Source organism: Opisthocomus hoazin, chromosome 5 (genome assembly GCF_030867145.1).
Source record: "Opisthocomus hoazin isolate bOpiHoa1 chromosome 5, bOpiHoa1.hap1, whole genome shotgun sequence".
NCBI classification, from domain to species: Eukaryota; Metazoa; Chordata; class Aves; order Opisthocomiformes; family Opisthocomidae; genus Opisthocomus; species Opisthocomus hoazin.
In genome coordinates, this window is record NC_134418.1 from 8,574,411 (window position 1) to 8,600,181 (window position 25,771).

The 25,771-nt window shown below is 49.9% G+C and overlaps 2 protein-coding genes across 4 annotated transcripts in view; one reads left to right on the forward strand and one right to left on the reverse strand.

Annotated features, from left to right (window-relative positions):
* Positions 1–8,066, forward strand: part of UVSSA (UV stimulated scaffold protein A) — a 60,421-nt gene extending 52,355 nt beyond the window's left edge. For 2 of the 3 annotated variants that reach the window (XM_075420352.1, XM_075420354.1), the window contains exons 12-13: positions 282–465; positions 4,477–8,066. In XM_075420352.1, the coding sequence (XP_075276467.1) occupies positions 282–465; positions 4,477–4,570 (278 nt within the window). In that variant the 3' untranslated portion in view covers positions 4,571–8,066. Of the gene's footprint in view, positions 1–281; positions 466–4,476 lie in introns of those variants that run through there. The other variant, XM_075420353.1, reaches the window with a different exon arrangement.
* Positions 8,067–17,633: 9,567 nt separating this feature from the next.
* On the reverse strand, positions 17,634–22,764 carry NKX1-1 (NK1 homeobox 1). The gene is given in 3 exon segments (XM_075422142.1): positions 17,634–18,479; positions 18,481–18,680; positions 22,336–22,764. Coding segments are annotated over 3 exon segments (1,119 nt in total). The 5' UTR covers positions 22,688–22,764; the 3' UTR covers positions 17,634–17,912.
* Between the last annotated feature and the right edge of the window lie 3,007 nt (positions 22,765–25,771).

Genomic DNA, 25,771 nt, shown 5'->3' on the forward strand with positions numbered 1-25,771 from the left:
AATTTTGCTACTATGCTACTGTGAAAACTTGACTTCAGTCTTCCCACAGACCAGTTTCATCTACAGCAGCTAATAATAGATACTAATCCCAGACTGGCAGTGCTTTTTCATCAAGATCTGCTGTTTTGGCTAACTGCTTTATCCTCCCCTTCCTTTGTGTATGCAGCTTGCAGCCCAGCGACTCTGCCCGTGCCTGGCGGTGACAAGAACCCGTGCCTTAGGAGACTGCAAATTCTGCCTGGGTTTGGGGTTTCAAAGTGCATGCTTTTTCTTTTAAACAGAGTGGCGAGATCCAGAATTCATGAGAGAAGTTGAAGCAGCTACAGGACTGGATCTTGGTTCTTCTAAAAATAGTGGAAAAGGAGGCAAAAAGAAAGGGAATAAGAAAAAATACCCAAATCTGACAGACCTGAAGCAGCAGGCTAATACTTCCCGTTCCCGGCTTGAAAAGAAAGTCTTCAATAAGTAAGATGCTTACGTTCTCTAAAGTCTTTTAAATTGCTGTTTCCCTGTTGTTTCAGTAGTACTTTCTGCTTCTACATTAACGTGCACTTACTGAACAACTTTCTTTGCTAACTGCAGAGCAGGAATGCCTTCCATAGCTCTGGAAGGTAAAAAGTAACAAGTACTCTGATGACCAAGATTAATATCTTTGATTTTCAGCTAATTTACAAAATTTCCCTATGAAAGTTTTTTTTTGTTTGTTTGTTTTGGTTTTTTCATCCTTCTTGGTGTTTTTTTCACTCCTTTAATTGCTGTAGTGGCTTCTCTGGATGATCATTTATTAATGGATGCTACTTTATGTGTGCAAATAGTCCCAGATCTGGAAAGAAGATGATGCGTTCAGCGTGACACAGCTTACAGCATCAATCACACTGTAGTAGCGTAGGTGAAGTGAAAGTGAAGCTTTTCCTTTTGAAAGCCTAAGGTGGGCTGTCCTGAGCAGAACTTCAATTGATCAAAGGATCTGTTAAAAGTCACTAGCACACAGTAGTGGCTTTGAGCCTCTAGTGTGTGCTCAGAGACTTTCCTGGACTTTTGGCTGCTGCCTGGGCTTCTTTACTCCTCTGTATTTTCTCTCACTCTTGGGTGTACTAAATTTGTAGCTGTGCCTGATGCAGTGCCTTCCAATCCAGTATGTGCACACAGTGATCCCTTCCTGTGTATTATTCAGGGTCACGCTGCCATTGCATTGTTCTCCTCCTTTACTGAGAATGCCTTCAACTGGTGAAGAAAAATATTTGGATCCTTGTGTTACAGTCCTTGTTCCCATAACCCCTGCTGCCTTTTGTAAATATCAAAGACTGGAACCTACTTCGGGTCTCTTTTCAGTGTAAGAGTTTGGAAATTCTTATTCACTGTACTGGAGACGCATGGACGCGGTGTTTTTCCCCGTGATGGTGCTGTTTCCATACGTCTCCCTTTCCTCCCAGCACATGTGCAAAAGGTAGCTCTTGGCCTACCTTTGGCTCGAGAGGAAACTGTTTGGATGGCATGGGCGTTTAGACATTTCAAACGGAGGTGTGTCCATCACTTAGACAGATGTGAGCTAACTTTAAAGCCAGGCATGCCAGCTCGGGTAGAAGTGAGAGCCTACCAGCCCACCATGCTGAATGGGTTTTAGAACGTGTAGTAGCTCCGCATGGCTGCTCTGTTATGCCATTTCTGATAGGTGGTCTTGGCTGCAATATAAATCTGCCAAAGGGTGCTCTGGCCTTCATCAAGTGGGAAGGAGCTACAGCTGTTTAAAGAGTTTCACATGTCAAAAATGAAGTAGTCAAAGGATTGTGAAAAGCGTGAAGTTGTCAAATCAAAAACACAAATTATTATTATGAAATCATCAATGGTGGATTACTCCCTAAACATACTGAATGAGTTGAACAGCATCCAAGGCACAATATTTGTTTAAACGCTTATTTTCCCTTTTCTGATGTAATGGTAATAACAAAGCCAATTCCACATTGCTTTTTGTTACAGAAATAGCACATTTTCTGTGAAATTCATGTTACCTGATCTTAGTTACAACTCGGAGACAGTTCTAATGATCAGAGTTTCATAATGGCTTGAACAAAATAAATTTGAAAAGCTGTTTTTGGTTTACTATGGTTTGTGCTAATGATTTTGATTGTGTGTTAGTGCCAGGCATAGGGAATCAAACCTGTCATGTTTTAATAGGTTTCATGCTTTGCACTAAACAAGATGATAACCTTGGCTCCTTATAACAACCCCAAATTACTTGAAATGTATAGGTGATAAACCCAGGCTCTAGTCTGCCAATAAAGTTAAGTGAAATTGCACACAGATCATCAAAGTGGGATCTCATTTCATTTACAGTATCGCACAATCCAGTGGTGCTAATGTAAAACCTACATGACATGAAAGTGTCAAGGCCACTCTGCACTGCTAAAGGCTCACTTTTCTCCTACCAATTAGGCAAGATTTGAAGTGCAAAACCATGACCACATTTTCCTTACTCTGGTAACTTTAATGACAGAATTTTGTTAAAAATACACCTCTTCTGAGGTGTTTTTTCAGAATGTTGGCTTTCATCGCGGTTGCTGCTGAGAAAATCTTTAATCCTGCCATTTAGAAACATTATGAAGAAGTATCCTCTGTTTTGAGATGTTTCACAATGGCTTTCGAACTGAAGCCATTGCAGAGAGCAGTTAGCTATAAGAGAAGTCACCTTGCCTCTCAGAAATAACCACAGGAGCACAGCTGGAACCATGTGTAGGGCCTGATCCTGGAGCGGGCTGGTGCACACTACCTGCTGCGTGCCCTGTCCTCATTCTGCTGCACAGCCTGCGGCATCCTCAGACGTGATAAAGGCAGACTGTGACAACGTAGAGTCTAACAGCACTAGACTTGAAACCATCCACTTTGTGTGATAGAACTTGCTGGTTGCGTTTCTGATCTGGAACTGAAAGGAGACATCAGTTGGTGCCGTGCTCCTAAGTGGGACACAGTCCCTCAAACCAAGCCCTTTGCCAGTATACCTCCCACGCTGGCAGAGCATCCAGGCCTTCACAGGGAGTGTTAGTCCCTTCTTCATAAGCAGAGGTGGGGTGACATCTCAACACACCTGCACGTATCAATTCATATCTCTGAGCTCTTGTGCCAGAGGCACCCAAAGTAACCAGTAATAATGGAAACTCTGGAGTCCAGGGAAGGACAGAATTCCCTAGGCATAACGCACTCAGCTGTGCACAACAGCTACCATAAATTTCTGTGGGGGCAGATGGATGCAGCAGAGCATTCTGATTTCTGGTACTGCCTTTCTTCTCCCTCTGGAATTGCGAACCCCTTCCTCTGCCTTCACAATTAAGGAATATTATATAAGCTTGCTCTCTCTATGCTATTTAGGAGACTCTCCTGCTCCTGTTCATGCTGTCAAGGCATCATTTTCCCCACCTTCAAAATCTCAGCTGTGTGTTCTTCACTCAGAATTTTGTGCAGGGAAGAAAAATGCAAGTTTCTTTGCTCACTCTGTTCAAAAGCATAGCAGTCATTGCCAAAAGAAGAGAAGTCTCTAGGCACCATCTTTCCTGGGAAGAAACAGCAGCAGCAGAAAAGGAGCAGCAACATGGGGGCAAACCCTCATCGGATGTAGGAGCACCAGGAAAGCTTAAAAGCTCCAAAGTTTAATTCCTTTCTTTCCTTTTTTGAATCTGGGGAACACTCCAGAGCCTTCTTCAAGCACAGCAGGGGGCACGAATGCTTGCCCATCATCAGGTAGCAGGGATCCCATTCCACTTCATGTAAGAATAAGGTAGCAGACATATTGTCATGACTATACTAAATTCTAAGCACTGAGCTGTTCTGCAACATTAATTTATCCCTCTGCATAGAGCTACATGACAATCTCTGCTGCCTTACTGAACCAGTGTTGTGTTTGTGGATTAAACAGTTGTTGCTCAGGAATGGGGATGCTGCTGGTATGAGCAAGAGTCTTACTCTGCCCACAGCTGATTTAATGGGGTTTTAGTCACCTGTGAAAGGAAAGTTGCTAAATGAGTTATAGTTACATGAATTGAGCAGCAAGCCCTTCCCTCACAGAAACATTCTAGATTCTGCAGGTTGGACATCATAAGAGTTTCTGAGTGTTAGGTTTTTTTTAGATCCTGTTAGTACTTGAAGTTATTTTTTTCCCCAAGAACAATTAGGTGCTTTTGAAAAATGGAACTTGCTATGTGTGACTATCAGAAATAATGCTAGGAGGGTGGAATGCACAGCCATTAAACTGTAAGACTTTAATTTGTTTACTCCTGTTAATAAAATCATTGCTGAATTAAACTATTTGTATTGCTGCAGCTAATTTAGTTAACAAGACAGATTTGTTCAGCCTCATCAGTGCAGTGTTCAGAAGCCTGGTAGTAATTAATCATAGTTCATTTTTTTCCCACAACATTCATAAACATTCTCTGAGATTGTGTAGAATCAACATAACTGTTTTTATTTTTTTTGTTTCTCTTTCAGAGGTGCTATGAAACGGGTGGTGAAAGCAATGAACCGAGTGGACCAAAGAAAGCACGAGAAGTTTGCCAACCAGTTTAACTATGCACTGAATTAAATCGTTAGTCGTCTTTGCCCTTCATTTTGTTACAAGAGTGCAACTGCACAAAACCTTTGTCTCAGGTCTTCGTATTGACACTAAAAGACTGAGCTATGTATATTCTTACTGGGGTAACTTTTAAATTGTTTTCAACTTTAACTTATTTGATAATGAACATTAGTTTTGGCAAAGATGGGGTGGTATAGGATGGAATACATTTAACATGTTAAATTATTATATTTTAAATATACAGGAAATAGAGCGTGTTTTATGACTTGTATGTACTCTGAGTGAAGTGTTCAGGTTTGGGGTTTTTTTTTTTTCCTTTCCTAAGGGACTCATGTAATTTATACCTCCTTTGCCAAAATGTGTGTTGTAATTTACCTCCGCTTTCACACTTTTGGAAAAGAGATGCCTTAGAAACAATTAGATTTTTACCAGAGATGGCAACCCACAGAGTATTTGCTGAGCCTAGTATTGTAGAAAGTGTGCCACATCAAGCAGCACAGTGACTCCTGCAGCACCTGTAAAGACCTCATGTGTACACACGAAAAAAAAAAATTCAGATCAACTGATGCCTTCAGGTAGTGAATGGAGTAGAGTTTGATTTCAGCAAACTGAAATTCAGGAATTAATTCAAACTTGGTAGCTGGGGCACTGGTGGAGAAGCTGAAATGACAAAGGTCATCCTGGTCTGCTTCCTGTCCTCCCGCGATGGTATCCCAGGATCTTTCAGACCTACATCTGGAAAGCATGCTGTGAAAGTTTGTGGAGATACTCAGAATGTGCTGCAGTTTCACTGATCCCAAAAAGCTCCAGCACAAAGTTGAAGTATGAGGTTTTAAAAATTGCTCAAGTGGCAGACTGTGCTAGTGAACTGCTTGGCTTGCCTCAGTTAAAATTACATCCACCTCCAGCCTGAGGGTGCATCTAAGGATCCCGATATAAACACGAGCATCTAGACTCTTCTGACTCCAGAGAGTGAACATGCCTACTGAGATGAAGCAGCTGGATCCAGTGTGGTTTGTTGTTACGGGCTGGGTGCTTAACCAGATCTTCCAAACCTGCTTCGCTGGCTGTAGTCATGTCTTACGCAGAGCAAACCAAACGTTGACCAGTTGTGTTCTTGCAAGGTTTCATACAGCTTTATGGATGAAGAAAATCCAGCATATCAAGGAGGACAGAATGTTTGAAAATCAAAGTGAACAGCAGAAGTCTTCAGTAAAATACAAATAACAAATTAGAATAGATTCTCTACAGCACTGGCTTAGTCACTCATCTCTTAGGGGTGTTTCTTCATGCATCAATAGACTATAAGAATTAAAAAAGGAGAAAATTTAAACTCCTCAGTGTAGCTTTGGCCCACCTCAAGCAAAAGCTATTTTTCTGTTCTGCCAGATACCTGTTGACTTGCACAAGTACTGCTTAGAAAGCACTTAGTGCTGAATCTTGATAATTTATCGTGTAGGAGCTCTGCAGTGTGGAAAACATCTTCCTCTTCAGCACAGGTATTTAGAAGATGTACTTCTAAACTACCAGAACTAAAACAATAGAGAGACAGAATTTCAAAAGATACCTACTGCACTGGGGAGCAAAGCTGCTTGTACTATCAGTCTAGCTAGCTTGGCAGTGAAGGCTTTGGGTGAAAATGCAGGCAGGGACAAACGAAGTTCATCACCAGGTCAGCTGAATCTACTGTTAAACTGATTTTATTTGTTATGAAGGATAAAGACACACAAAAATAAATTAAAACAAAACCAACATCAACACAACCCTGCACATTTGAGTGTAATATAAATCATCAGATGCTGGGATCCCAGAACAGTCTGAATGAAACTGTTTGATCCTGGAAATTAACATTCAGAAGAGCCACAATGGTCTTGAGCCTGCACAGACTGAAGGTGTTCATTTGTAAGACATGCTTTCTCTCCTCCCTGTAAAAAGAGTGGGGAATTTATAGTGTGCAGTGGCACTTAACCTTTCTTTGCTGGGGACGTGAAATGTCAGCACTAGAAGATTTCCATCAAACAGTAGGTGCACTCTACCCCTTGGAGTTCCCATTTTGGGCCTTTTGCAAATTAATAATTATTAAAACAAAGAAAAAGCCCAAAGACCAAGACTGGAAAGGGAAACGGTAGAAATCTCTGAGAAAAAAGTGTGGTTGGTAAGTAATACTACTCACAGTTCCAGAATTACCAGCTGAAGCTGCCTGCCTGAGTGTCCGATCCACCAGTTAAACCTGATCCTGCCACGTGATCTGTGTGTGCTCCCCCCTTCTCATGCAAAAAGGTGTTTTCTAGAGTGCCTCTTCCATGCGGAAAAAGAATTGGCAGAACTGAGGTTTCCCAGCAAGTGACTGGGAGCTGGCTAACTCGGACATTGGCGCAGGGACTTTGGGCCAGGTTAGCGATGACCTTTTTTAAAGCTCCTTTGGGCCAGGTTAGCGATGACCTTTTTTAAAGCTCCTCTGCTTTTCTTTTTTTCTCTGGTTTTGTTGCAAGAACTTTCTTTGTCAGTGGGGAATATACCCAGCTGGATATGAACCTTTTTCTTGCTCCTGCTGCCTTGAAGGAAGAAAGACATTGACTCTTCATAGCAGAATGCGTTAAACACCTCCTCTGTGGCACTGCCTTGATGCCAGCCTGGCCTCTTGCCATCAGGCATCTGCCCCTCATCCAGCATTTGAGAAGCCTGTGCTTCCCCTCCTGTGTTAATTATTGCCTCGTTTAATCAAATTGCTTCTCCACCAGGGCAACTCAGCATATATACACACAGTGGGTCTTGAATTTTGCCACTTAAACATTCTCATTAGACCTGGTCAGACAGAATTCAGAGGATTTGGGAAGCTTTCTCCTTTTCCTGGATTTATCTGTAGCTGTGCTGGAGCATTGGGGTTGATGTAGCTTGAGAGTTAGCATGACTGGGCCGCTTAAGCAAAACAGTTAGCATAGCTGGACAGGCCGCTGGAAAGGGCAGTTATTCATGACAATTGAGAAGGTTCTGATAGTGCACGTGGTGTGGGTTAGCAAAACCAAGATGTGTTCAAGGACGTGGAGGCAGTCTGTTGCTATTGGCTTTAAGTGCATAGTTACCAATCATAAGGGAATGTGGGGCATGTGAACAGCACGTGATTTATGTCTGTAGTCTATCCGAATAAGCGTGATCACGTGTGCAAATATGAAAAATGTATATAACCATGCAAGCGGAGCAATAAAGTGAACTGACTGTGCATTGCGTCAATGTGTGAGAGTCGTTCCTGTCCCTGCACAGATGCTGAAACTCGGCACTGGAGGAAAAATTTTAAAAAGGCATCTATCTCCAAAGATCCAGCATACCTTCATTAAACAGAAATCCAACTTTGAAGTTCAAAATAAATCCATCTACTTTGTAGATGCATCACACCTCTTTGTGCATCACTTTGCTCACAGAAGTTTACAAATTTGAGGTCTCTGAGCTCACCAGCTTTTCAAACAGCTAAACTGTCTGTGTGACATTTCTACTGGAACTTCTCTATTCCTGTCCTCAGGGCTTCCAGGAAAAAAAAAATAAAAGATCCAAGTGTCATTCACATAATCTCTGCTGTGTGCATTTGTCTTTGTAACTCACTCAAATGCCTTTGCAGTTGTACTGTAACATGCTGCTACTTACAGGGGACACTGCACATGGTTTCCAGATACGTAAACACCCCGGGTGATTTGGCCCTTAGTCTGTGGTGTGAAGGTAACTGCAGTATGGGCTGAATATTCTGCATTCCTGTAAGGACAAGATAGCTCCAAGCTGGAGTGAGCTGTGCTGATGCCTCCAAGTCATTCTTTTGTAACCAGCGCTCTTCCAGTGGGAAGAGAAGAACTGAAAATAAAGACTTCTCCATGGGTATTCTTACTTGAGCACACAGTTGCATCTGGGAAGTAAAAACCTGGAAGGAAGACACTGTAGCAGTTATTAATTCCATGCTGTTTGAAGTTGGAATGAAGTGTCTGGCCTTCTGATAGAAATCGCATCGTCACGTAAACTCTTTGGTAGGGAGTTCATGAGCACGGCTGCTGAATAAAAATAAACCTTCAGCACATTTTCTCTGCAGTCACTGAAACAAGATGATGGGTCCATACTCATCTTTTGCATGATGGTACCTTGTAATTTCATTTTCCCTAAATGTGTTTTAGGCTTGGCTTTAGCAACCCAGGTCTGGCTGAAGATTCTTATTAGAAAACTGTAACCTATAAAAGCTCTTAAAAATGATAGTTGAAAGATTTCTTTGGGTTGGGTTGTTGGGGTTTTTTTGTTTTGTTTTGTTTTTTTTGGAAGCAAGACAAAGACACGGGGTTTGTACATGGCTCTGCATGGAGAACACATCACCCTGTGTAGAACAGTTGGCAGGCTGGGGGCACCCGTCAGTTCAAAATGGACATTATCAAAAAAAAAAAAAAAATCTTTCTTTTGCGGAAGAGAAAAAAGAAAAAATAAACCTGTTCCACTTAAAGTAGCTGTGGAAATGGGCAATAAGGATGTTCCTAATTAGAAGGAGCTACTAGCCAGAAGCAGCACTGAATTTCAGGAACGTTGCCAGCAAACCCCTGATGTATCAAACCAGTTTAGCAGAGAGAGCCGTCTGGTGGTCTCTGACACCCGTGCAAATACCTGGCTCTTCATGCAACAGTGTTTGTAGCTTATCCAGAGCTATTAAACACATTAATGGTTTTCATCATGGAGGCGATATAAATGTCTCTGTAGGTTACACATCACAAAGGGTAGGGAGATGCAGTTAAGTAGTTAAGTGATGAAAATTGGTTATTTAAAATGGTACCTTTTGAAATGATGATACTACCACATAGGAGAGCTTCATCCCTTTACAGAATGGTCTGGCCATGGGTAGTAGCAAACAGGTATACAAAGGGAGCTCCAGCAAAGAAAGGTCTGGGTGCCCAAGTCCAAAACAGCAGCCCAAGAAGTGCTGAAGTTTCCTGGGCCCGTAAGGGTCCGTACAGCTGCGAGCTGCACTGGCCTTCCCGCCTGGGCCAGAGTTCTTGCTTAAGCCTAATGAGACCTGGGGAAGGAATTGTACGAGCACTTGAGAAGTCTTGATCTGGCATGGATTTTCACACCTTACCTAACGCCCACCAAACACGTACCTTGAACAAAATCACTGTTCTTAAATAGTCAGTGGCAATCACAGCATGCAGCACAGCTGTCGTGTTGGAGCACGTGTTCAGGCAAGGTGGAGTTCCAGACCCCTGCTCAGCCCAAGAGGTGCCAGTCCCATGCCCTGCCTCAGGAGACAACCCAAGCCACGCGCGACTTAAATGGCAGGGAGCTGGAAGGAGACAGTTTGCATCACCCCTCCTCCTGTGGGAGCTGAAACTGAACCACAGCAGAGCTAGAAACACTTCATGTAGGAGAGAAGACTAGAAAAGAGCCCTCCAGATTACAGTCCCCAGACAGGGCAAAGGGTGGCTGGATTTGGATCCTCATTCCCTAGACACCTCCTATTAAAAACAGATCGCTGAGTTTCATGGGTTCAGGAAAGCTCCCTCATAGCGATTGTCATCAGCTAGAAGATTAGCCCTTAGGACCTCTTGGACACCAAAGCCTGAGAGAAGGGTGTTATTCTGATCACTACTGGAGAGCGATTTCTCCATAGGTCTGTTTTGGGCTGCACTGGGACAGCTACACTTAAATGAAACCAAAACAGTTAACAACATCCTGCTCCCGGGTGGAAAGAACACTGGAATTTGCATCTGGAAACAGGAAAGAGCTCTGCCCCAAGCAGTGCCCAAGGAAAACTCTGCAGTGCTGGGAGTGCAGAGCAAAGTCAAGTCCATAGCAAGGTGAGAAAGAAGAAACAGAGCAGAGACTCCAGGCATCAGGGAGAGGTGGGCCAGGAGCAGAAGGTGAAGGCGGGAAGGGGCAGCATCCCACAGCACCCAAACGAAAAACCCGAGCTTGGTAACAGTAACAGAGCCAGCCACCCCTCAGCAGCTACCTGAAAGTCCATCAGGATGCAAGGCAGGATCAGGGTGAGGGTCAGCAAGATACAAAGCCAAGCACAGCACCCACCCCACAGCTCGGGCAAGGGGCTCCCCCTAAATGCAGTTGCCCTGCAACCAGCTGGAGGGCCTGGGGAGGAGACCCTAGCTTGGTTGCTCTCCTCTTAACTGGTTTCGTGGCACTCAAACCAAAGTGGTGCAGTTGTGCCATATCAGTGCGGACCTTGAATGCTGCCAGGTGTGGGGTGAGGACACGGAGGAGGATTACAGAAAAGGGTGGTGGAAGGCTAGCGAGAGAAGGTAGAGCCTGCTTGGTACATTCAGAGCCCAAGGAGCATCCCTCTGCAATGGATGCGGTGATGGTCCTCCCTGTTACAAAATCTGCTACAGAAATTGAAGGACTTACAAAAGAGTGCGGGAAGCCCTGACGGAGGCTGAGGCCTCAGAGCAGCAGCCGAGATTGAGACCTGTCTGGACCCTCCCCATCCAGCGGCACTGGTGACCCCTTCAAATGGGAGAGGTGCTAGGGATCCCAAACCTTAGCCCATCTCCTGGATAACACATGCAGATGAGAGCTGGCTCTGCCTGGCAGCTGGGCAGATCGTGACCTGTGGGACGAAGTTACTGCCCTTCCAGCTGTGGGAGGCTGATGCTGCTCCTGAAGGAAAAGGGGACAGAGGTATTGACTACTCATGTTTTTGAGCTGAAGCTTTCACACACACACAGAATCACAGAATGGTAGGGGTTGCAAGGGACCTCTGTGGGTCATGTAGTCCAACCCCCCTGCCGAAGCAGGGTCACCCAGAGCAGGCTGCACAGGACCTTGTCCAGGCGGGTCTTGAATATCTCCAGAGAAGGAGACTCCACCACCTCCCTGGGCAGCCTGTTCCAGGGCTCCGTCACCCTCAGAGGGAAGAAGTTCTTCCTCATGTTCAGACGGAACTTCCTCTGCTTCAGTTTGTGCCCATTGCCCTTTGTCCTGTCGCTGGGCACCACTGAAAAGAGTTTGGCCCCATCCCGCTTCCTCTTCCTCTCCTTCCAAGCTGATTGAGTGGAGAAAGACATTAATTCATGCCCTTGTTGCTCCTCTCCCATTAGCTTGGTCTGCGTAGCGCAGAGCCCAAATGCAGTGCCAGCTCCGGAGAGCGGACTGGGAGCGGGCTCTGCTGCGCTGGGAGGAGGACACGGCGGTGGTTCTGCTGGCGGTAGGCTGCACCACAGCCTGGACAACCTGAGCTAGACCACTCCAGTGCAAGCTGTTCCTCCATCCCTAAATGTCTGTAAATTAAATATCGCCGTTTGGCTCTTCAGGCAGACTTGCCCTTGCTTTTCTGCCTGTCAGTGCCCTGGGCAAAGCCCCAGCTCTCCTGTGCCAAGCACTCATACGGCATTGCTTCAGCATCAGGAATGCCCTCTGCCAAGAGGCTCAGGAAAAAGCTTATTAAAATTGTTTAAATGTGGTGCTAATTAGTTTAGAGGTAATGAGCAGCGTCAGGCGTCTGGTTACCTTGAAAGGGTTTGTTGAATAACCGCTTCTGCTGCCATTCCAATTTGCATAACGACAAGGTGTTGGCATTGCATCCACCATTAATTTGCTATATTTATAATGCTATTATGGAGCCACTCTTACCCTCTCGCGCTATAAAAGGTATATGGAATTATAATATATGATTCTGCTTGTTTCAAAATTGCTTTTGGCTATCTTTGAGTTTTTGTAATGGTATTTTTGGCAGTTGACAGCTAACAGCACCAGGAGGAGAGCCTGCCACCCGTTTTTACTAGGGCTGAAATTAGATGGTGCTTCTGTGCGTGCCCAAGTGTTTATTTTCCCCCTGCTGAAGCAGAAGCAGCAAACGAGGGTGCGATCGGGCATGCTGCAGCGCGTGCCTGGAGCAGACGCGGTATTTCACTCCAAATCATCACTGCAAGGTGCAGTGCTGGTGCGCTAAGTCCCAAAGAACATTCTTCATGGCGAATCTCAAACCTCTAACAGGTCACAGAGAGTGCAGCTGGATGCTTCAACCACTGTGTCAACACAAGGAGCTGAAGAGCCCCTACCAGCAGCTCGTCCTAACGCTCTCTTCCTGCCCTCCTCTTCCCCTCATGCAGCCTGCGGGGACCGAGGCAGAGGAAAGCAAGTTTGTCACCCTACCTGAGTGAAGGGTGGCAAGACAGGAAAGAGTCCCCTTATCTGCAGGGCAAGTTCTTCCAACGTGGGGGGGGGGGTGGGGGGTGGGGGGTGGGGGGGTGGTGAAGAAAGAAAATGAGCAATAATTGAGATATTTGTACTGAGTTCAGTAGATTTATTTCCCTTCCCTTGAAAAAGCAGCAGTTTACCAAAGTGGGGTGAATCTTTACTGTGTCAGTCATCATCCCACATAAATATTTCTGTGACCTGGGGTTCTTTGCTGTGGCATCATGCCGCCTTTATTGTCACTGTAAAATGTTTCTGGTTCATGCCGTTACAGAGAAGAAAATGTAAAAGATGTATTTTAAAATAAAATCTAGCACTTTGGGTGGAGTGACAGTTTTTGCTAGCTGAGGATTTGTCATATAATGAGATTAAATCGGTAAATCATGTGTCAGATTTAGCTGCTGTTTGTCGTATTGCCTGCCCCTGCATGCCCAGACTTGTGGGTCCTGATCCCGAGCTGCCCCCCATGCCCTTGGTGTTCCGCTGCTGGCACAGGGCACATCCATAGGATTCCCAGCACCCACAGGGTTTCTCCTGAGCGGGCACTGCAGGTTTAGCAGCAGTAGGTTGCCGACACTGCAATAACCTCCGGAGCCCCTTTGAAGCTTGTTCTGTACGATGAATTTGCATCTCTGCCAGACAGCATCAGGCAAGTAGAGAGAGCTCTTACTGTCAGGGTGATTTTCACTGTGGCACCCATCATTCTGTCCGCCTGAGATGTCAGTGTAACGTGAGTGTGCGGGGCAGAACAGTATGGGCAGAAGGGGGGAAAAAACAAAGCACCAGATAGACAAGAATGTGGCTTCGGTAAAACGCTGACGTAAACCCACTTTGTGAGACGAACTGGTTGGGATCCCATTTGTTTCCTTGCCTGTTCCCTTCATCTTCAGTGTCCACTCTGATCTGTGCCTTGGTGTACCTCCTGGAGTCTGGCAAATCTTCCAATATGATTAAAAAAAAAAAAAATCTTTGTTTTATTTGCTCATAAGAAAAGCTCTGCGACAACGGTGTTTGCTGGCTTACTCTTGGAGACAAAACCTGAAGTTCAGAACTGCCCAGACATTGTAATGTTGCTGTGAGTATTTAAATACACCTCTGTGTGAGCAGAACAGCTTTGTCCATGTAACACAGGACCTGATGGATATTTGCCAGTACAGCAGACTACGAGCAGACATCATGGTGTATTTGGGGGAAATGTGTTTAGGTTCATACAGACAAAACTTTATTTTTAACATTTTGCTTATGGGGTGTAGGAATAGAAACACGTAACACGGCTGTGAGTTCAGTCTGAAACAGAAGGTCTGCAACACATGTGAAAAAACCTGAAGACTCCATCTAAAAAAGTAGTTCACTAAACCCACGTTCCCTTCTCAGCTGGAAATAGCACCAAGAAATTTTGGGGGAGAGGTAACATAGAACACTGTTTTCCAGTGATTTGGTGTAACGTCATTGACTGTTGTGTGTAAGCAATGACATAAAATATTTAAAAATATTTTCAGTTATCCCCCATTTGGAATATATCTGTCTGTATTTATGTGCTTTTTCCTGTTATTTCAATTGTAAGACATTTTACTGCTGTTTATTCAGCGAACGTGAACAACTGAAACTTATTCAGTGTAAGCTGAAATATCTGAAGTAATACAGGTGCAGTTTCCCACTCTTTTTACCTCATTCAGTCACATAGTGAACAGTGGTAAGAAGCGATTAATATCTGAATCATTTCTCACTGATACAGGCTTGCACCCTTGGATTCAACATTGACTTCATGGGAATTAGTTCAAAAATATGCTGATGCCCCAGATCTTCTTCGGTACGTGCTGAAGACATCGCTTGAAAGACTGAATCAGACTCTGGATGTGCTGCTCAGTGTATCTGGGAGGAGGATTTGTCCTTTGGCAAAGGCTTTTCTAAACGTCCTCTTGAATGTGTTCTGTATTCTGAAGTCCCCTAACACTTAATTTTGTGAATGAATAATAAAGTAATTTTAAAAAGACCTAACTCACAGAATGAACCAGCGCAAACACCTCCTGCTTGTGTCACGATCAGCTTTCCCTCAGCTGGTGAGATTCTACTCACACTGCACCAGGGTCTCCGCTTCTCACTGACGACTTGCTGAAAATGAGCTGCATCCCTCCGGAAAGCTCCACGCTGGAGCACCGACCGCTGCGTGCAGCACGAGAGGTGCACCAGGCAGGTGGGAATCAGCTCCGGGGCCTTGCTGGGCGGGCAGCGTGGCAGCTTGGGGGGCTTTTCATGACCTCCAATTGCTGCATCAAGCCCGTTTCGTTCTCTTATAGACCCAGGGTGTCAACAGGCAGGAACGCCGATGGCGGAGTTGGGATGTTGGGGAAGGTGAGAGCGTTCAGCTTTACAGATGGGATGCTGAGCATTCAGACCAGGGGTGTCCCTCCACAGCTGCCCTGCGCTGGTGTCATCAAGCTTCTCGCTGACGAGTCTGCAACCTTGCAGCCTGGTCCAATGGCACGAACCAACTGCAGAGCCGTGGGCCAGCCAGCGTCGGTCGAGATTTAGGTCTTTGGTGCTGGTACTCTAAAATGGCCTCTGCGTACAGACGGTATCCTGGGACTTGAGCTGCCTGCTCCGCACACCGGGTAAGGCACGCACGAGAGCTGGGGCTCGGTGGTTTGGCTCTTGACTTCTCTGAGATCAGACCTCTGGGCGAGGCGTTCAAGCACGGATCATCGATAACTCCCTTGACTGTGCAGAGAGGTACCCTGCGGCTCTGTTTTCAGCGCCGCTAGAAAATGTGAGAAGCCTTGTTAAACCGAGTTTTATGGCGACGAATCTCAGGCTAACCGAGTCCTTCATCCAACAGCTGTGAGTAATCATCCTCACACACACAGTTTTCACTGGTGGGATGCTGACTGACCTGGAGTAGGAAATTCGTCTGCTCCAAAGCTGTGAGCAGCTCCCTGTTGGAGCTGAATTATTTCCCACGTGGTGGACTTGTTTGGAGCTTCTGGAGTGTAGACAAGGTTTGAATTAGCTCTTAATTAAGCTGGGTCTTGTCCCATCTGAGCTGACAGTTCGACTGCGAGTAGCACTAGCTCAGACCTGGTCAGTCACGGGTTAGTTTCACATTGTGGAAGTGTCTCCTGAGTGTCTGTTTCCCAGTTCAGATGGTCCTCTCCTGCCAGTAAAAGCTGTGGAGAGCTGTCCTCCAAGCACCGCTTGCAATGATTTCCCTGAAAATTTTGCTTCAGAACAGCTTTTATAGTGAAAGTTCTTGTTTTCACAGATGTGAGCAAGTCTGGTCCCTGCAGCCGAGACGGCCGGCCGGCGGGGCTCTGCTCGCCCCTCGCCCCGGGGGTTGGATTTCCACGGGAGGGCTGAACCGCTTTGTGTTTATTTCCGCGGGGGCTGTGCGGGAGGGGGAGGCGGCTGCGGGGGTCCCAGTCCTGTCCCCCTGCCCGCAGCCACCGGGTCCGCCCCGGGACCAGGACCGGGAGCCGAGCCGAGCCCTCCGCTCCCCGAAACCGCTCGGCACACGCGGGTTTCTTCACGCTGCCTTTGCGACGGCAGCCGTCAAATGTCCGGGCTGAAAGCAAAGGAAGAAAAAAAACCCCCAGAAAACAAAACAAACCTCCAAAACCCCCCAACCACCCCCAAAACAATCCCACCGAAATGAAGAGGGAAGCGCGAGCTAAGCCCCCCGTGAGCCGCGGGGTCTCGCAGGGAGCGTGGAAGCGGGACGGCCGCACCAGCCGCCAGAGACTGCGTGTTGGAAATAAAGAAGAAACAGAATGAAGTCAGGGTTTGAAAAGACCAGCTTCGAAACGAATTTAAAAGCAGTCGGTGGAAAGGCGACGGAAAGGTTGCGTTTTTTTTTTTTTTTTTTTTAAGTGGCGGCGTCTGAGCGAAAGAGCCGAGTTATTAAATTTACATAAATCCAAAATATCGGGCTGCCCGTTGGCGGAAGCGCTGGAGAGGTCTGGGATTCTGTACAAGGGAAAAAAAAAAAAAAAAAAAGAAGTATCTACAAGAAAAAAGAAAAAGAAAAAAGAGAAGTATCTTTTTTTGTTCGTAATATCGCACAACAGCAACAGGCAAAGCCAATTTAGAAGATGGGGAATTAATAAATGAATTGATTAAGGAAAACCCCTCTCTCGTACAAGCAGGGTGAGCTCTATTTGCGTAGAAGCGATGCGTTCGGGGAGCAAACGGGACGGCAGCAGCCCGACGGCAGCCGTTCCTCCGGGCGCTTCCCAGCCGCAACCGGTCTGCCAGGAAACCCAGCGGAGCCCAGGGACTCGGCACCACGGAACCCGCCTTCTCCTTGAAGTTTATTGATTGATTTAAAGTGTTTAGCAAACAAAGTGCTCTCTAGATCATCTCTCGCTCGTCACTCCCGTACCTTATACATTAATTATAAAGTTAAAACTTTTTTTTTTGTAACAACCAGAAATATACAGAAACGATTAACGTGAAAAAGCCCCCCCCCGCGCCCCAGCCCCCGCCGCCCCTTCCCCGCCTGTCCGCGGCGGCTCGCCCGGGTTCGCCTCCCGCCGCCGAGCCGCCTCCAAGAGCAGGGACCGTCGTCACCGTGAGGTCACCTCGGCGGTGTCCAGGGGCAGGGCCGGTGGGTCTCTGTTTTACCCTGAGAGCCAGATGGGTACGTAAGCCTTTTTTTTTTTTTTTAATAAAAGAAGTCTTTTACGAGTGGTCAGGCCAGAATAAAAACAAAGCAGAAAAAAATAATTTTTTAAAAAATTAAAAATTAAAATTTAAAAAACCCAAAAGATAAAAACTATTTAAAATATAAAAATAATACAATAAATAATAATAACAGATAAAAAATAAAAAATTAAAAAATAAAAAGTAAAAAATATGAAAAAAAAATTTAAAAAATAAAATAACCGAACTCACACAGCGACGAGGGGCGGCGAAATTAAAAGTACAAGTAAGGATGATTTACACCTACTTTACACGGCGGAGGGGGGGTTTCCCTCCTCCCCTCGCAGCGCAGCCCGGGCGCATCGCGGGGGTTCGGGGGGGCTCGGCAGCGGGACCCCCTACCCTCCCCGTTCCCTCTCGGTCCCACTGCCCGGGTTTCTTCTTTCGGGGGAGGGGGGGCACGACGACCGCTCCCCCCAGCCGCCGAGGGCGCAGCGGGAAAGGGTCGGGGGGGGTGAGGAGGAGGAAGAGGAAGGGCCGTCGGGGCTTATAGGTGCGGGGTGTAGAAAGCCGGTGCGCCGTAAGTCTGCGACCCCAGGACGAAGGGCGAGAGGACGGCGGGGCTGGGCAGGAAGGGCAGCTGCGCGGCGCAGACCAGCCCGCCGGCCGGGTGCCCGCCGTACCCCCCGGGCCCGTGCATGGCGAGCGGGTTCCCCATGGGCGGCGAGTGGCTGAGGGGGCTGAGCCCCCCGGGCAGGGCCCCCCCTCCCCCGCCGCCTCCCCCCCCTCCCCCCCCGCCGCTGGGCGCGCTGGTGTCGGCCCCCGGGTTCTGCTTCTTCCACTTGGTGCGGCGGTTCTGGAACCAGATCTTCACCTGCGTCTCGGTGAGGCTGAGGGACAGCGCCAGGTTGAGCCGCTCGCAGACCGACAGGTACCGGGTGGACTTGAACTTGTTCTCCAGCGCCACCAGCTGCTCGTACGTGAAGGCCGTCCGAGCCCGACGGGGCTTCCCCGACTTGGAGTCCGAGCCCGTCCGCTTCCTCTTGGGCTTGGCCTGCTGGGCCCCGCCGGCAGCGGCCGCCGGCTGCTGGGGGGGCGGCGGAGGGGGGGGGGGGCGGCGGCGGGGCCGGAGCGGGTCCCCCCTCGGCGTGGAGGAGGCGGCCCGGGTCGGGGTCTCCCGGCGGGGCCGAGCCGCTGCCGCTGCTCTCCTCGCTGCACAGCTCCTCGTCGTCCGGCGGCTCGCTGTCCGGGCTGCGGCTCGGCCGGCTGCCGTACTCGAGGTCGCACTCCTCGGCCTTGTAGAGCTCGCCGTCCTCTGCGGACAACCGACAGCCGCGGTTAGGCCCCGCCGCCGACGGACGCTGTCCCGGCCCCCGACCCCGCTCGCCTCCGCTGCGGCCTCCCGGGGAAGAAACCGGTCCCGAGGGGCTTTCCCCGTCCTCACCCGACGGCACCCCCGCTGCGGCCGGGATGGGATGCTCGGGGAGCGGGGCCGACCCGCCCTGCTTCCCCCCGACGGCTCCCCGGCGGCTCCGTGCCCCCCCCTCCCCGGCGATGAACGAGGCGAGGGGCTGCGCGGAACCGGCCAGGGCGGGGGGTACATCCCCTCTTCCCTCGGAACACCCCGGTGCCTTCGGGGAGGCGAAGGGGGGATGTCCCCGGAGCCCCCCCCGAGCCAGCCGCGGGTTGGGGACGGGCGGCGAGGCCCTGTCACATCGCTTTTAACCATTTTAGTGAGGGAAATCTCCGCGTCGGTGGGAGATTTGGGGGGGTGGGGGGGTGGTGTTTGCTCCGACATTTTTAACCCTTTCCCCACCTGGTTTGACCTCTCGCCGCGTCTTGAGACGGCAGGATTAAAGCGGAGTAAATACTTGTATTGATTAGCGGAGCAGATCCAAACTTAATTAAACTCATTTTGTGTAATGTACAAACTAGTTAACGGTCATTTAATTTATTTGGGTTTATATTACGCTCCAATTAAGGGGTCTCCGTCGGAGAACAGGGTAATTATCCGATATTTAAGGCTATTGGACTTCTGCTGACGGTTCTGTCGTTACGCAGCCCGAACAGCAAACGGCGTTTTCCGGAGCTCCGGCTCCTGCAGATCCCCAGACCCCCTCGGACTCCATTTTCGTGAGCCCCGGCTCCTCCAGACCCCCCAGACCCCCTCGGACTCCGCCGGGGCAGCCGAGGGGGGGGGGGGGGCAAACTCCCGCCGCGGTCTCCCTGCCCAGGGCCGGGGGCTTGGGGGGGGGAGAGTGGCACGGCGGGCAGGGACCCGCAGACACCATCCCTTCTACTCGGTGCCTTCCGATACTCCGAAACCTCCCTCCACCCGCTCCCGCGATGGGGGGGCGGCTCCGGGGACCCCCTGCCCGAGGGCGCGTTCAGCTGGCTTCATAGCGATAGGGAAACAGAAAGTGAATCGCTCTTCTGTCACTCTCGTCCCGCGCGTGTCGTGGTCGTGATTAAGCCTCAAACAAACCGACCGCTCTGTTTGCACCTCAGGGTTGGTCCGCACCCTAACGCCGGACACCCCGAAGCCCGTAGATGAGATCAGGGTTATTAATAATAAAAATAAGACGTGGCGGCGGGGGAAAGGGGCAGAGTTCTCTGTCACCCTTTCCGCTGGGAAAACATCCCGTAATAACTCGGGCTTCGTTAAGGATCCTGCCCAGCTTTCTGCTCAAACCGGCGCTCCGAGCGAGCGATCGCAGAGACGCGAACCCCGGGGGGGGATGTGTTACCCCAAAGCGGAGGTTTTACCCCAAAGCGGGGCGGGGGGGAGCGGGCACCCCACAACCTGCGGGACTCGCGAGAAATCTCTACGCGGGATTTTTGCGACGGCGATTTCTCCTGCGGGGCAGGTGCGGGGGCTGAGGCCAGGCCACGCTGACCGGGGTGATAATAAAATAATAATAAAATACCTCGCCGGTATTTTAGAGTTTGTTTTTCCCTGTAAACTCTAGGAAATCCCCGCTAAAATTCAACTAATATTTTCTTTAAACAGAAAAATACAGCGCGAATGCAATTGGCGAAGGAGACTGACGCTGGACTCGCGATTTTGTTTGTGGAAGATGTTAAATGTTAATTTTTATAGAGAGTTTTAACCGTTATTTACAAGATCAAACGAGTTTCGCGAGCGCTGTGTGACCAGCGCTGTTTTCGCTCCCCTTTCCCCAGAAAACCTTTACGTTTTTCGGGTGTCGGCAGTTTTCCGGCCAGAGCTACTTTTCGGAACAATTCTCCTAAATTAAACTACTGCCTGAGCTACTATTAATTACGATAGGGAAAGGGAGGAAATAAAAATCGCGATTCTCGAGCAGTCCCGGATCTGTTTGCGACCGTTGCCGCAATACTAAGGCGGTGGGACCGAAGGGTTTAAATGTGCCAAGCGTCTGGGAAACGCGGCTTCGGGACGCCTCCAAATACATTTATTTTTAGAGCAGTGATGGAGTTGCATTTCTCCCCTTGTCTGGAGATAAAAGCCCGAGATTGGCGATGGGCTGACCCCGTCCGTCTTTCCGGCCGCCCAGGTCTGTTTCGTATGACAAAACTCAGATGAGTTGAGACGAGTTATTACCCCGGCTACGCAACTGCTTTTAAAAATCCCTTTTGAATTCTATTAACGCCCCGTCCCTGCTTTTGCTTTAGAGATTAAAAATGCGCCTGTTGTAAAAGGCTCGGGCTCGAGACCCCTTCCACCGCCTAATACCAATTTTAAGAGCGATGCTGCGGAAGGGTTGGAAAGCTCTGAGTCCTCCCCAGACACAGAGAAATTATTTTTCCCTATCCGGGAAGTTTAATCGCCCTTCTCTCCCCTCTCAGGAACACAGAACGGCTGCGGATCTTTTTCACAACCACCGCCTTTTCCTTCCGACCCTCCGCTGTGCCCGGAGCCGCGGTGTGCGGAGGTGGGAAAGTTGGGATGTTCGGACCCGGAATGAAAAAGCAATCTAGAGCCTGGGTCGAATGCAATTCCCGATCAATAGCGAGCCCTAATAAGTGTAATAGGTTTTAATCGAGTAATTATCCGAATTTTGACCCTATAATTTAGATGTTAGGGAAGAGTTTGCAAGGTGCTTGAAAGAGATATGCACAATTCGATAATAGGATATCGATCCAGGCAGTCCTACATGCCACTCTGGGGCGATTTCCCCCATTATCCAGCCTCTTTACGCTGCTAAGCACATTTTACCTTAAATGTAATCGAAGGAATTTAATTGTTTTTCCAGAGATAACCAGCATTTTGTCACAATTAGTCTGATTTGTCCTAAAAAAAAAAAAAAAAAAGCCGAGGGGAGAGAGAAAATTGAATCTGTCGCCCAGAGCAACGGGCGGCAGGCTGCGGGGAGGGGGGGGGGGGGTGGGTGGCAAGGGACGGGGAGAGCGGGTCTGGAGGCTGGGGAGAAGGCAGATAAAAGTCATAAATGCCTGGGGAGACCCAGGCGGGGTGGGGTTGCGGAGAGAGCGTTCCTCATCCCCGGGGGCCGGGGCTCCGTCCCTCTGAAGCTTTCAGCTCTCGGAACCGCTTGCAAGTTTCCCTGAGCCGGAGCTCGCACCCGGGGCTGCTTCTTCCCCGGGATGAGGAAGAGGATGGCGGGATCCCCCCCTCCCCAGCCCCCCCCCCCGGGACTGATCCCACGGCTCCCGGGGATGAGCAGCTCCAGTAGCCCCGGGCGGGGGGAGGGCAGGGAGCCGAGCCCGGCCAGTGCCGAGCCCGGGGCCGCGCCGCCAGCCCCGAGGTGACCCCCCCCGACCTCCCCAACGCCACTTTCCACCTCTTTCCATCTCGCAGCAGCAACGCAGGGAGCGTCGGCACCTCCCGAGAGCCGGCAACCCCCGCCGCCCCGCTCCCGAGCCTGCCGGAGGGGTCTTCACCAGCATGCACGCCCCTTCCCCAGGGAGCTGGGTGCAGCCCCCCCCATCCCAGGGCGAGGGGGGGGATCCGAGCCCCCAGACCTACTTACTGATCAGGTCTGCGGACTTCTTGCACGCGTCGAAGTCTTCGGCGAGAGCCTTTTGCTCGGCCAGCTCCGTCCCTGAGTCCTGGAGCTTATCCTCCGCCCCCAGCGCCAACTCGGTGCCCCCCGGTTTGTACAAGCCCCCGCACTGCCTCCTCTTGCTGTTGAACTTGTTCGGGTCCAGGATGTCCAGCACGGAGAAGGAGGTGGTCCTGTGCACGGCGGGCAGCGCTGCCCCCGCCCCGTCTTGTCCCGGGGTGTTGCTCTGGCTGTCCCCGGGCCTGTCCCTGCTCCCGGGGCAGGGGTAGAGGGGCAGCTCGCCCCCGGCCGAGAGCCGCTGCTCGCCGTGCCCGTCCATGCCTTCCCCGGTGCCGGCTGCGGGGGCTGTCACCGCCGCCGGGATGGAGATGTCACCCGCCTGGTCTCTGCTGGCGTTCATGGCTCTTCGCGGAGACCCTCTCGGGTGAAACTTCCCCCCCCTCCCCAACCCCCTTTTTGCTTCCCCCCCCCCTTTCCTCCGGCGAAGTTGAGCTGGAAACTCCTCCCCGGCCCCCGCTCCGGCTCCGGGGCAGCCGCTGCCCGCTGCTCCCCGGGTCCCGCCGGGTCCCGCCGGGCCGGAGCCTCCCGCGGAGTCAGGAGGTGATGCCCGGCTCAGAGCCTCCGCTCGGCTGCTGCTTCTTCCTTCTCATCATCCTCACCGGGCTGCCCAGCCGCTCCTGAGCCTGCTCCTGCTCCTGCTCCTGCCGCCCCCCCCCCGCACACATACACACCGAGGCGAGGCCGCAGCTTATTTACGCGTTCATATTTAGCACTGGGCTGTAATTGGCTACAAATTAATCCCTGGCCCATAATAGTCTGCGATCTTCATCACCGGAGGAGCGGCGCGGCGGCAGCGTGCGCCGAGGGGAGGGGGGCGGCGAGGGAGAGCGCGGGTGAAGGATGGCGCCGGCCGTGATATACTCGGCTGTCAGCTCCGTCCCAGCGCACCTCCGCTCGGCTGGAAAGCATCTAAATAGCCTTATTTGGAGAAGTGGGAGGAGATGACGCTTTCTTTTAAATAATTGCGGGATCAATATAAAGAAGATATCATACACGCGGGACGGGAACGTCGGGTCTTCCATCCCTAATCGTGGAGTTGGATGATCCGAAGGGGGTTCTGTCCGGCTGTGTGCGAGCTCAGAGGTGACAGCCCCCAGCACCTGTTTCCCTTCCCTGCTGGTTTTATTAAATTAGAACAAAAGGAGAAAATTACGGACCGGGGTTTAGTGGTTGGAGCGGGGCTCGTGTCCGCGGACAACACCGCCCCTCACGCTTCTCTCTCTCTCCTTAGCTAATTAATTAAAATTAAATATCAAATGTAAGTGCCAGGAAAGCACTGGGAGAAAATTAATACGTTTAAACGGCACAAGACAAAACACGACGATCAATAAATTCTGAGTAACTTGGAGAAAAGGTCTGTTCCCTCCGATGCAGGAGTAAAGCAACAACCAGCCCCAACTTCCACTTTCGGGGAAAAAAAACCCCAAACCCAAACCAAAACCTTTCTTGTTAAGAGTGATTTTAATTATGGAAAATTAAGAGATAGGCATAAAAGTTGTCTGCGATTTATAAAACCCGAATTTCTTCCCCTACCTAATTTCCTTCCCTTTCTTGTGTAGCCATGTGTGCTTTGATCATATCAATTTCATTCTTGTTTTGGACGCTCCAGTCGCTACTCAGTTTGAATTAGCTACCAGGGGAAAAAAAAAAGGGGGGGGGGGGGGGCGTGTGTGTTAGGAAAATAGAGAAAGCATAAAAGGAAAATTAGATTTTTTTTGTCTTTGAGGCTGGTGACACATACAAGGACAGGTCCTTTGCAATTACCGCGGGCAATGATCCTTTAGAAAGCAGAAATTAAAAGTTGGGAGAAATAATGGGTAAAACAATCAGCTTGTAATTTTGGTAGGGCTTGGACATGATTAGTCCATCAGCGGGCTGGGCCCAGGGGAGCCCCGCTGAGCCGGAGCCCACAACAGCCCCCGCTCATATATTATACACCAGCCCTTAGATTTTAATCAGACACCACAACAGTGTCCTTTCCCTTTTATGACTTTATTACGCTTTATCTTTAAATTATAAATCACCTCCCGGCTTGAAATGGTACCTACAATCTCTGATGAAGGGTGGGTAATTACCTCTCCCCCCGCTCCTGACCCGACCGAGGGGGCAGCCGCCAGCACGCAGCCAGGGCGAAGTTTTCATCTGCCTGCAGGCACTCTCACCCCCCCCCCCCCCCCCCCCCCCGAAGGTTTTTGGTTTCTTTATTTGTTTTGTTTGTTTGGTAGCAGCTCCCCTTTCCCTCCTTTCCCCCCACCCCCGGCGGTGTCTCTGAGCCCGGCTGCTCTTTCGGATATTTCCCCCCCCCCCCATTACTCCTGCCCACAGCTCTGGGATAATATTTATGAAAAGTGGGTGGCAGCTTAGGCAGATGTCGACGACTTGGGTCTATCAGCTCTGCTGCTGTGGTCGCCTGCGTTTGTACCTTTTTTGGAGAAAATGCACGTTTTTGGGGGGTGGCGGCGGTAGGGATATTTTTTATTCCCTGGAACAGCGCACCTTAGGAAAATAAAAAAGTCTCCTAATTATAATTAAACCTGGGTGAGGGAGGGAGAGTCCCCAGGCGTGCAGCGTCCCGGGCGGCGGAATCAGCACCAGTTTCCAGGCTGCTCGGAGGAGCAGGAGCCGCGTCCGCAGGGAGGGAACCCCCAAACCAGAGGCACCTCCTGCTCACCCCGACGGGCACGACCCCCTCTCACCTTCCCCGGGGCGTGGGGGGAAGCAGGGGTGCTGGGGAGCCACTGCCGGGCCCCATCCCGACGGGACCCCCTCCCCGCCAGGCGCTTTTGTTCGTTGGCGGTTTGAAGGGAGCGTTATAAAGATGTTCTATTGCTCCTAATCACAATTGATTGTCAATTAGAGCCTCATTTGTGCAATCTCCATCCATCTGCCATCGCTGCTTATCTGTTCACTAGAAAGTTAGCGCTGACGACGGAGCCTCGGATGAGTCGCGACATGGGGCACCTCTCTCGCGACAGGGCCGGGTCCCGTTTTGCCCTTCCTTGCAGGAGGCGCGAGCAACGCTGCCTTAGTGGGCGAGCTGCGAGGGGTGAGGGGCTTGGCAGGGGACCCCCCGAGGGGCGGCATCGACCCCGTGCGGAGCCAGCTCCCCGCATTTTGGCCCTGGATTTCTTATCCCGCTGGGGCGAGCTCCCGCGGAAAGGTTTCCTTCTCCGGAATAGATAAACCCGGGGAAAAATAAAAACTCGCCTTTTTTTTACAAAGCCTCCGCGCCGCGATAGTTATCTCTGTAGTTAGGCTGAATTACACCTGCGGGGAGGTGATATTTCCAAAGCCTGGAGGCACCGGTGGCCAGAGCATCTCCCGGGAGCCGCCGGCCCCTCCG